The 11,852-nt window shown below is 45.7% G+C and overlaps 2 protein-coding genes across 13 annotated transcripts in view; one reads left to right on the top strand and one right to left on the bottom strand.

Annotated features, from left to right (window-relative positions):
• Positions 1-11,849, top strand: part of CDADC1 (cytidine and dCMP deaminase domain containing 1) — an 83,009-nt gene extending 71,160 nt beyond the window's left edge. The window contains exon 10 of the mRNA XM_058548142.1: positions 9,998-11,849. Coding sequence (XP_058404125.1) covers positions 9,998-10,005 — 8 coding nt within the window. The 3' untranslated portion in view covers positions 10,006-11,849. The remainder of the gene's footprint in view (positions 1-9,997) is intronic.
• Positions 6,450-11,852, bottom strand: part of CAB39L (calcium binding protein 39 like) — a 156,075-nt gene continuing 150,672 nt past the window's right edge. For all 12 annotated transcript variants that reach the window (XM_058548151.1, XM_058548149.1, XM_058548146.1 and 9 more), the window contains one exon: positions 6,450-8,581. In XM_058548151.1, the coding sequence (XP_058404134.1) occupies positions 8,402-8,581 (180 nt within the window). In that variant the 3' untranslated portion in view covers positions 6,450-8,401. The remainder of the gene's footprint in view (positions 8,582-11,852) is intronic.

Genomic DNA, 11,852 nt, shown 5'->3' with positions numbered 1-11,852 from the left:
GAGAAGGAAAGCAGATGGTGGACTCTGATAAGCTGCAGAATAAGCTATTTAAGGAAGAGATGAAGGAAAGGCATTCAAGGCAAAGGCAGTTGGGTTAGTCTTTGAAGAGTCTGGATGTCTCATCCCCCAGCCTGGAGGAGAAGAAACTGTGTGAGTGCATAGAGAGGGAAGAGGAAGACAGTTGGGTTTAAGGGCTTAACTTTCACAGAGAATATGTAGAAACCAGAGTCATCATCTCAAGTGGGGATGGTCTGAGGTGAGTGTGGCCATGGGAAATATGCAAGGAAATCAGCAATCCGGAATGACATTAACAACCCTTTCACCCTTCCAAGAAGTTGTCTGTCTCATCACAATCATCCTTGCTGCAACTCAAGTCTGTTACTGTCTAGTTATCATTCTTTTTTTTTGAGAAAGATTAGCCCTGAGCTAACATCTATTGCCAATCCTCCTCTCTTTTGCTGAGGAAGACTGGCCCTGGGCTAACATTCGCGCCCATCTTCCTCTACTTTATGTGGGACGCTGCCACAGCATGGCTTTGATAAGTGGTGCATAGGTCCGCGCCCAGCATCCAAACCTGCGAACCCCAGGCCACTGAAGCAGAGCGTGTGAACCCAACCGTTAACGGTACTGGGCCGGCTCCTAGTTATCATTCTTTTGAAATACAGAATTTTCTCTCGTCAGGCAAGTAGTTTACTCTGAGCTAGATTTTTAGTGACTTAAGCAGGAAAGTATCTGTCATGGACTGAATGTTTTTGTCCTCCTAAGAGCTGTATGTTGAAGCCCTAACCCCTGAAATGACTGTACGTGGAGATGGGAACTTTATGGAAATAATTAAGGTTAAATGAGGTCATAAGGGTGCGGCTCTGATCAGAAGGCCATGTGAGAACATAGGGAGAAGGCGGCTGTCTACAAGCCAGGAAGAGGGCTCTCACCAGGAACCTAATGGGCCGGCACCTTCATCTGAGACTTCCCAGTCTCTAGAACTGTGAGAAATAAATTTCTGTGGTTTAAGCCAGCCAGTCTGTGGTGGTTTATTATGGCAGCTCAAGGTGACTAACACAGCATGTGGCAGCCTCCGCAGAAGAGACAGGAGGAGAAGTGCGCAGACTGGGAGCAGAGGCTGTGAACCAGGGGTAATCAGCTGGCTCGTTGGGGGCAGGGGTTTGCCTGGTGGTCTGCAGCCTTTTGGACCCTCACAAGCAGCCCCTGGATGGGGTCAGACCCAATGTTGCTGCAGCTCCCCAGCCTGGGGCAGGGTGTAGCTCACTGGGCAGTGGTGACAGAGTCTCCTGTCCCTGGAGGAAGATAAGGGCCAATAGTGGAGAGGGTTTCATCCGGTGGGGCAGGCACACTGCATGTGCATGAACTCCTCAGCCGGGGGCCTCGGGGCGTCCTGGGACACTGCCATTCTATGGCGAATGGACTCTCACAGACTCACCTCCTGGGGCTGGTGGGGCTCCCGAGAGAGGACTCTGAGAGGGGGCAGCATCTAGCCTGGGGAGGAGCTGGGACTACAGGGACACTGCGTCCACCTTGTGGCGCACGAGCTCATCATCGCCTTTCCACAGGCAACTTGGCCCAGAGCCCGGCTCCATGCCGTGGGGCCAGGGCCAGATTCTCAGCCTTTCCTATAACAGTGCCATGTGAGACATCCTGTGTCCCCTCCTTGCCCTGGCTCTTTTCTCTAGGTGCCAGTTTCCTGGCTGCTCAGGCCATGTGCTACGCCTGGATGCAGATGGGCACAGCAAACTGACAGCCGAAAAAAGCTGCTCTGCTTGGAAAAGGTCCCCAGTCAAAGTGAAGGGCAGCCTGGTGCTGCCAGACGCCACCGGGTGGCTCCTTCCTTCCACGCCCTCCTCCCTTCCTTCCACGCCCTCCTCCCTTCCTTCCACACCCAGGGCAGCACAGAGTCTCATTCATACAGATGCCAGGTCATGGCCATGTGAATGTCACACTCAGTGCCCAGAAAATGGCAGAAGCTTCTCTCCCCACAGCAGGAACAATGATCTGCAGTCAGGGCCTTGCCTCTTTCCCTGAGTCCTTGGATATAGAACCCTGGTCAGTTCCTGAAGCTGGGGTCCTGGAGGCCTAGCTGGGGATACTACAGCCGAGCAGCCCTCACCCCTAACTGAACAAAAGGAGGAGGCCGCAGGGGAGGGACACGGTGGTTTCCCCCTGAGCCTCCACCGGGAGGTGAGGAGAAAGTGTTCAAGCAGGAGACTGTTACAGTCAGTTAAAAATACCAACGAAAACAGATGCAAGTGTGGGTGGGTTCCGAGGCTCGAATCACAGTGAGGAATGGATCGCTTCCTCCTAGCTCAGAGGTCAGTTGCTCCTAAATCTCAGTGATCCCCAAGTCAGTGCCTCTGGCCCACACCCAGGCTCATCTGTCTAACCTCTGCCTGGACCTCTCCGTGTAGCTGTCTCAGGCACTGGACACCTGACTGGTCCAGAGCTGAACTCATCATCTCTCATGTGATTCAGCCCCTCGTTCTAAGTCTTGTCTTGGTTGAGCACGTCACCATCTGCTCAGGTCGCCCAAGCCACAGGCCTGTAAGGCATCCTCTTCCTTGTCCTTTTCTTCTAGAAATGGTACAGCACTAAGTCCACTGAATATTAAGCCCTAAATATCTCACAAGTTCTATGGGTCCTGCCTGTGGGCCCTGGGTTTGAATCCTGCTCTGCCATGTGCACACTGTATAATCTTGGGCAAGTGACCCTCTCTGTGCCTCTGTTGGCACATCTGTAAAACCAGGATAATAGGAGCACACGCCTCATAGGGTGGTTCTGAGGACTGAGTTAAGTACTTGTGAAGCATCCAGAACAGGGCCCACGCAGAACAGGCACTAAATCAGCAATAGCTGTTCTTAGAGGGTCCTCACCATCTTGTGCCCCCTCACCCCATGCTCCCCACTCCAGGCTGCTCTCTTCTAGGGCCTCCTTGCTCAGACTTGCAGGTTTGCGTGTCACTTTCTGCTTAAAGGCCAGCTGCCTTGATGATGGCGTAAACTTAGGGCGGTACTCAAGGCTCCCCCCCAGCCCCCTCCACATTCACATGCCCCCCACACTCGGGGCACACGCCTTGTGATTCTCTGACCCGCCATGCTTCATGCCCCTTCTGCCTGGATTCCATACTGCAGTGGAATCCCCTCTTCCACTGGCAGTGAGCCCCTGGAGTGGCTGAAGGAGCTGACATGGGAGCGTTGATTCCCACAACCACCCTGTGAGGCAAGTCCTCTTTTTGCCGCATTTTTTGGGTAGGAAACTGAAGCTCAGTGACTCTCCAGATCAGCTAGTAGTGGAGTTGCGATTAAATCCAAGTGTGGCTGTCCCCAAAATCCATGTGGTTCCACTGACTTCACACAAACTTCTCATGTCATTTAAGAGGATAAAAGTCAGAGATCTTCGAGAGGAGGAGGACATTAAGAGGACGTAGGAACAACTGCCCCAGTAGAGAACATAAGTGGTGGGTTTGTAATGTGTCGATTTAGCTAAGCTGGAACACGTTTCCAGAATTAATGAATTTGAGTTGGTCTCAAGAGAAAGTTGTCAGAGTTGCAAGGGGAAGCGAAGTGGCAGCCACATTTATACTGGGAAGGTCGGCACGAGGGTTGTTGCAGACCTGTTGGCTTACCTTGTTGTCAGGGTCCCCCCATTCGCCCAGCATCTCCTCCTTCAGCTTCTCTGAATCTGGGCTCAGCCTGGGGAGCTCGGTGGTGAATCGTGCTGTCCTGAGGTCAGCCACCTCCTGGAAGGCGGAGAGGGCAGTGTGGGTTGCAGATCGTCTCCGTGGATTCCAGCTGTTCCTCATGTGGGGCTTCCTCAAGTGGGGGGCTCCCATTTCAAGTCTATCTTCACTTCCCTGCCGACTCAGGCCCAGCACCAGAGGCAGGGACGGACTTACAAAGGCCGCTTACCCAACTCCCACAGCAGGTAAGGTCTAACCCCTTTGGTAACCCCAGTGTGTCACTTGGTGGTTCTGTTCCCCAGATCAACCCCTAAGGGGCACGGAGAATGAGTTCAATGTTGGATGAATGTATCAAGTGGTTGAATAAATAAATATTTTGGTTGCTTTAGGCTTCAAATTTCAGAAGAACTAAAATGAGGTGAACTCATTTTTTCCAACCTTCCCTAAAGGATAAATTAATGTCTATTACAATATGTTCTCCCAAAGGGCCCCTATGATCATAGCTTTTTTAAAGTAACATAGATGGCTCACAGTGCAGTGATTAAATTACAATTGATATTGAATTAATTGATGGTAAAGGGATTGTGACTTTTTGTGTGGCTTTGTGACGTTATTTTAGGGTGTTGGTAATTGAACATCCTCTTCCCTGGGAGGGAGAAGAGGAACTGGGTGACCTTGACAGGAATTGGATCCATCAGGAACTGCCTTGTGGTAGCCCTGTGGCGCTGGGCTGCTGAGGAATGTGAAGTGGAGGAATGGCTGGCTGAGCAACCCCTCTTATCAGAGATCTAAGCTAATATTATGTCCAACTGAAAAAGCAAGCCAAGAAAACAAAAGCAGGTGCAGAATTGCAGTCTGAAATTAATACCCACGTAGAATCAAGGGATTGCTCAAAGTGATGGAGAAATTCAAGATCAAATCCCCGATCCTACACATAGGTCTAATTTGATCTTCCAAACATCAGACAACCAAGTGGAGCAAAGTTACCCCCCTTAAATGAATCTAGCCTTTGAAACCTTTCTGTTGCGTTAACCCTAAGCAGTGGAATCCAGGATTCCGTCTTTCCTTGGGGGCCATGATGAATGAAGTGTCTGCCCTGGGGAGAGAGCTGAGGAGCAGGCCTGGACATGCAGCCTGGTTTCCAAAGATATGGACTCTTGGGTCAGACCTGGCCTTAAATCCTGGCTCTGCTGGCAGCTATTTGATCTGGAGCAAGTTACTCACCCTTTCTGTGATTCAGCGTCCTCCATAAAGTGGAGACTGATACCACTAATGAGATGTCTGTGAGGCCCAGTGCCGGCCAGGCTTATCATTTTGATTTACTTGCTTTCATTACGGTGGTTACGTAACAGCACTTTCCATATTTCAAAAACAAAATTACGTCATTGTTCATATCCGTCTTCAATCTTTTCAATCTTCTTAGGAAGATCATGTCTAGCTTTCCAAGGTCTCTTTATATATTTCAGACATTTATCCAACTATAGGCCCTCACTACAATATCCCAAACCTTCCTGAAAAATGGATGATAAGATGGTGATTATTCATGCCATACGTACAAGTGTCTTTTGGATAAAACAGAAAAAAGTAAAAAGATATAAAATCTTAATTTCTTCTAATATAGTAGATTAGAAAGATCTGTAAATCTATTTTGAAACAACTATCTTTTCATATTAAAAAACTTCTAGTGATTTTTCAATTTCATTTTCCTTCACATTATTTCAGTTACTTTCAGGCCTTGTGTAATTTCCAGACCGCACTATGAGCACCTGCATCTCATACAGACAAACCAGTGTGGACAGTGACAGGCTTTGAAAAGTTCGCCCACCCCTCCCCAGCATATTTTGCTCCCCCAGAGCCCCCCATGGATGAGAACCTATGGAGGCTGGCAGTCAAGAACTGTTGAACAAGGGCCCTGGGCCACTCGGCTTTTCTCCAAGGGTAATCCTAACACTTGGGCAGATGCCCAGCTTTAGCCGAGAGCCTCGTCCAAGAACATCATGATCTCAAGCCCTGCTGGCTTCACTCTAGGATCTTAACACCCCCGGGAACCTCCCAGGCCGCAGCGGGGGGACGGCACAAAGCAGTTTCTGACACCCCAGACCTTCCCCAGCTCACAGCCTTGAGGATGATAAGAGGGCAGAAGAGCAGGAGTTCGGCATCAGGCCACTGTGGGTTTGTATCCTGGTTCTAGCCCACACTGTCTGGGATAAACCGCCCAGAGCCTCAGTTTTCTCAAACATAAAACAAGAATGACTCTGGCTGTGGTGAGGCATCAATAAGGTAATGTGTATATTCAGTGCCTTCCAGTTAGCATCACTTGGACAATGGGACAGCAGAGCATGGAAAAGTCAGTAGGGAGCCTCTGGGCAGCCTGAACCAGAGGCTCAACACCGACCCTTCACCTGGGCCTTTCCCTGTTTGGAGAGGTGAAAAGAACACAGATGCGGGACATGCCGAGGAATGAAACTGACCACAGAGTATGTGGCACCTTTTTATTTAGTCACTCTTTATTTAAATGTGTGCTTTTGAAATAGCTTATTAAATGTGACCTTTTCAAAATTTAATTCTCACAATATTACAGTGAATTTTGTGCAAACATATTTTGACTGTGAGCTTCTTGCTCCCCCTCTCATGTTAATAATTTACAAATTTGTATTACAACAAAACCCCAGCTACTTCATTTATTGCCTCTCAGACTCTAGTATTCCATTTGCAGGTACTAAACTCGGATAAGGGGTTGCTAGGAAAGAGCTAATTCAAGCCCAGAGGAAATAAAATATGTTTTATTTATTAAGAAAGAATCATAACAAAGCCTTGCTTTCCAATAGAAAACATGCGTCCCATGATGTTGTGGAACAGTATTAAGCAACCAAACAAATTTCCAATGGTTATTGCACCTTCGCTTTTTATACTTACACTCTTCTCTTTTAATCAAGTAAGCAAAACCAGAAAAGTCAAGTTCTAAGAGACTCTGGACTGGTCAGGGAATGTTATAGAAATAATCTGACTTCAGTGACTAAAGAATGAAGGTCATTAGATCGACTGCCGGCTGACACTCCCACGCCAGCATTGGCTAGAGCTGCCATGAGAAGGTCCCACAGGTCCCACACCATCTGCCTCAGGATTCCACATGGGCACAGAAAACACAACCCTGTGTCCCAGCTAAGAAGGGTGAAACTCTGCCAGGTAATTTTTCAGATGCAAAATTTACAGAGGGCACTGATCCTGGAGAAGGATCCCTGGGGAGGGATACTTCCCTCTCCGAGTGGAGACATGTCTGATTGAAGAACACAGCACCCGATATTGTAAAAAGTGAGGGTTCTTACGGAAGGCAACAACTCATGATTTGGAAACAGAATGATGAAAAAATACAGATTAATAATTGCACCTTTAATGCCTTGTAAATATAGCTTTAAAATTCCATTTTATACACTTGACGGCTGAAAACAAATCATGACCTTTTTTTTGTTGTTGTCCTATGCCTTTTTTAAAGAACCTAAATTAATTCCTTAACCATCCTAGTATGCAAGAGAATATTTGGGACCAAAATTTTATAGGTTTTCTACCTTTTCACTGAAGACTTTGATGGAAAAGTCGAGTGACAGCTAATTAGAAAATAAACTGAAAAAAATTTTTAGTTTGAGAATTTTTTCATGCATTTTGTTTGCCCAGCCAACAGCAACGTTCCCTTATTTATAAAAGTGGTCTAAAGACCTGTGCAACCCTCTGGACCCACGGTGCTGTACATGCTAGGCATCCTAATGCAATGACTCCTACTCTAAAACGCACTTTCACCACAAAAAAATCTTTCCCATAATGACAGTTATGAATGAAATATTCCAAACATTCCCTAACCCTACAGAAGTCAGTGTGAAACAGCAGTGACTACAGCTGGAGCTGTGGTTCTTAACCACCGTTCCAAGTTCTCAAGTGAGTAGGTCATACACCTCTATGCCCCTATGACCCTTGTTAATCCATCTTATTCGTACTTAGTTGGTTCCATGCTAACCTTACTGCAGGTCGGAGTGGGGTGTGTGTGTAAGCATGTGTGTGCGCGTGCGTGCGCCATGAGTCAGATGTGCTGAAGAGATCCATTGGGATGGAATGTGGGATAGTGAGCAGAAAGGAAGGCTGAGTGGGAGGTGGGCATCAATTCCCTAGGAAGCTGGGAACCACTAATTACAGTCAAAAGATATGGGCAAGGAACAAGAACATGTAATGGCTGAAAACAGGCATCTTATTTTCTCAGATCTTTAAGTGCCTTAAGAAATCTAAGCGCAGATAGGCAAGACGGTTTTGCACCTCTCGCCCCCATGTCCAGTTCTCCTCTGAGAACTTAATCCTCTTTGAGGACTCAGTGACGCCCATCATTTGGGCTTCTACTTGGTGGCTCATGGTGGCTGAGAGCTCGGGTCTGCAAGCCCACAGCCCTGTAGCCTTTCATCAACAAAGGGTTAAAATTGCTTTTCTCCATGTCAAGTACAATGGCTCTGATTTCACAAAAATAACCACAGACTTGATTTAAATGAATACATTATTCTAGGTTAATTATTTTTTCATTCAAATGTTTATATTCCATCTACCTTGAATAATGAATTGAGAAAAAATAGGCACCTCCAAAGACTTCCCAAGAACGATTACTTTTTGAAATGACACTTTTGTACAAACTGAACAGATGAGACGGTGACTGTGGCAGGAAACTGGATAAGATCTTCAAGGGGCTGTTTTCTTCAAGTCGCGAATCTGTTTAATCAAGTAGTTCTTCTCATCGGTGAACTGCTCATCATCTGTCCTTTCTTTTTGGAAGCTGCTCAGAAACTCAATGAGTTTAGGTTGATTTTTTAACAGAATCTCCACAATAGGCTGTGTTTTGTGAGGACTGGCCACAAATACCTGAAACATAAGAAACAAACACCTAGCACAAGGAATACACACCAGGGACAACACGGATCCCACTTGTGTTTCATGTGTTACTTGTGTGAAAGCCTGGGATTAAGTTTCCCTATTGAGGAAAATCAGTAATTCCCCACCTGTATCCATTTTCTTGGTAGCTAGCCAGGAGCACATCAGAGCTATCTGTTAACATTTTTTACTTTTACTTTGTTTTAGTTTCAAACGTTTATGTGCTTTTAACTATACAATCTTTCAAGCAGAAAATAACATAACAGATACCAATATACTCACCCACAAATTAAACAGACTTTGCCATTTTACTTCAGATCTCTCTTTTTAAAGAAATAAAACATTACAAATAAAGTCAAACTCTCACGCTCTATCTCTCCCCACTCCCCTGAGCAGCATGTTACCATCCCCAGGCACGTTTTTATCCTTTTCTGCCTCCTACATATATATGTAAACATAATGCATAGTATTTGATTGTGCTTATTTTTTTTTTATAATTTATTTTTTTGAACAGTAATATATTCATCTGACTCAAATTTCTAAAAGGACAAAGGTGAAAAGCCCCCTCTCACCTTCCCTCCCTGGAGGTCACCAATGTTACTGTTTTCTTATGTATGTGGAGCTTTACAATTTACAATTGCCCAGGCCCCACCTCCCAGAGATTCCAACTCAGCAGATCTGGGGTAAAGGTCTGGCACTCTCTATTTGTATAAAGTTCCACAAAGATCCTAGTTGAAACTGCAATCCTGGACTAATAACTCAGCTATACTATAAAAGACAGCATCACCTATAACAATAATAGGACACAATAACTCAAAACGGTAATACTGATTGGTATAATATTTTGCAGTGGACACAATTCTTAGTTAGATGCTACATATATGACAACATGACCAGAATACAGATAAAAATATCTGACTCCTATATAGCTCTCTGGGCTCCTGACTCCTCAAAAGGGCTGGGTATTTACCACCAGCCCCTCTGCCCACCACCTCCCCATCCTGTACCTCCAACAGTGCATAACTCTACACTGAGCACACTATGGACAAGGACAGATTGTGGGGACAGTGGGGGCTACAAGGTTGAGCCCTCAAGGTTCCTCTAAGCCCAGCAAGTGAGAGAAGGAGAAAACTATAAAAGGATGTTAAGGACCTAAGAGAGGGGAATGAAAGGCTATGGAGGTTCAAAGGAGGTGGAGATAACATTAGATTTCTGGGTTTGGAACAAGAAGGGCTCTTTGTGGGGGTAACATGAAAGCTAGTCTATGAATCAGATTTTCTATTTCTTCTTGAGTCATTTGCTAGTTTGTGTATTCCTAGGGATTGGTCCATTTCATCTAGGTTATCTAATTTGTTGATATACAATTATTCATCATATTCTCTTATAATCTTTTTTTATTTCTCTAAGGAAGCTGAATCAGTAATCAAAAACCTCCCAACAAAGAAAAGCCCAAGACCAGATGACTTCACTGAAAGTTCTACAGACTTTTAAAGAATTAACACCAATCCTTTTCAAATTATTCCAAAAAAAATAAGAGAATGGAACACTTTCTAACTCATTCTATGAGGCCAGCATTATCCTGATACCAAAGCTAGAAAAAGACATCACAAGAAAACTACTGACCAATATCCTTTATGAATGAAGGTGCAAAAATTCCCAACAAAATAAAAGCAAACTGAGTCCAGCAGCATATTAAAAGGATTATATGCCATGACCAAGTGGGATTTATTCCAGAAATACAAGGTGGTTCAACATAACAAAATCAACCCATGTAATACACACATGTACTAGGTTGAACTGTGTCTCCTCAAAAGATGAATGTTCAAGTCCTAACACTTGGTACCTGTGAATGTGATCTTACTTGGAAACAGGGGCTTTATAGATGTAATGAAACTAAGATGAGGTCATACTGTGTTAGGATGGGCCTTAATCCAATGACTAGAAGAGGAATCACTATAAGAAGAGGAAAATTTGGACACAGAGACACACAGGAATACACAGAGGAAAACGCCATGTGAAGATGGAGACAGAGATTGGAGTTATGCATCTATGAGCCAAAGAATGCCAAGGATTGCTGGCAACCACTAGAAGCTACAAGAAAGGCATAAACAGACTCTCCCTGAAAGCCTCCAAAAGGAACCAACCCTGCTGACTGACACCTTGACCTTGGACTTCCAGTCTCCAGAATTGTGAGAAAATAACCTTCTGTTGTTTTAAGCCACTCAGTCTATGGTACTTTGTTATGGCAGCTCTAGGAAACTAATATACCACATTAAAATAACGAAAGAAAACCACATGAACATCTCAGTTGAGGCAGAAAAAGTATTTGACAAAATCCAACACCTCTTCATGATAAAAAAACACTCAACATGTGACAACTGGATATTCACATGCAAAAGAATGAAGTTGGGACTACCTCACACTATAAACAAAAACTAACTCAAAATTGATCCAAGATCTAAATACAAGAGCTAATAAAACTTTTAGAGGAAAACATAGGGATACATCTTCATGACCTTGGATTTGGCAATCATTTCTTAGCTATGACACCAAAAGCATGAGCAACAAAAGAAAAAACAGGTAAAATAAACTTCATCAAAATTGAAAACTTTTGTGTATGAAACGACACTATCAAGAGAATGAAGATGGATGTCAGCATCATGGTGGAGTGAGTTGTTCCCTTTGTCTCTCCCCTCTAAGTTACAACTAAATGTACATCCGTTAACCAACAGAGGATTCCCTACACAGCACAACAGGATGCCTGAGAGATCCATGTACCTATACATCTGAAGGTGGGTGGACTGGACCCCCGGGAAACAGTGGAACTAGGGGGGCAGCACCCTTCTCCTCCCTGGTGGCAGAGATCCAGGTCACGGATCCTCACACAGTGGCCAATGTGACTCTGAGTGGAGGCAGGGGCCCCCTGGCCTGCGCGCAGATGCTTGCAGAGTGGTGGTAGCCTGGCCCATGGGAGCGCCCACCATGCTGTGGTGGCCCTGCCCACACAAAAGTGCCCACCAGAGAAGCAGACTCTCCCACTGAGCATGGCAGCAGCCTGGCCCACGTGAAAGTGCCCTGCTGGGTGGGAGCCAGGCCTGCGTGAGTGCGACCCATCGAGAGGCAGTGGCCGGGCCTGTGAGAACGCAGAGCAGCCCAACCAGCACAACTCTGAGCAGACAGGGTGGGAACAGAAAAAATAGCCCCTGCCCACCCCCACCCACCCCGGCTGCAGGTGGAATCTGCAACCAGAAGCAACAGGAAC

Source organism: Diceros bicornis, chromosome 9 (assembly GCF_020826845.1).
Source record: "Diceros bicornis minor isolate mBicDic1 chromosome 9, mDicBic1.mat.cur, whole genome shotgun sequence".
Taxonomy (NCBI): Eukaryota; Metazoa; Chordata; class Mammalia; order Perissodactyla; family Rhinocerotidae; genus Diceros; species Diceros bicornis.
The sequence above is the reverse complement of the archived record's forward strand: the minus strand, read 5'-3'. Positions and strand labels throughout refer to the sequence as shown.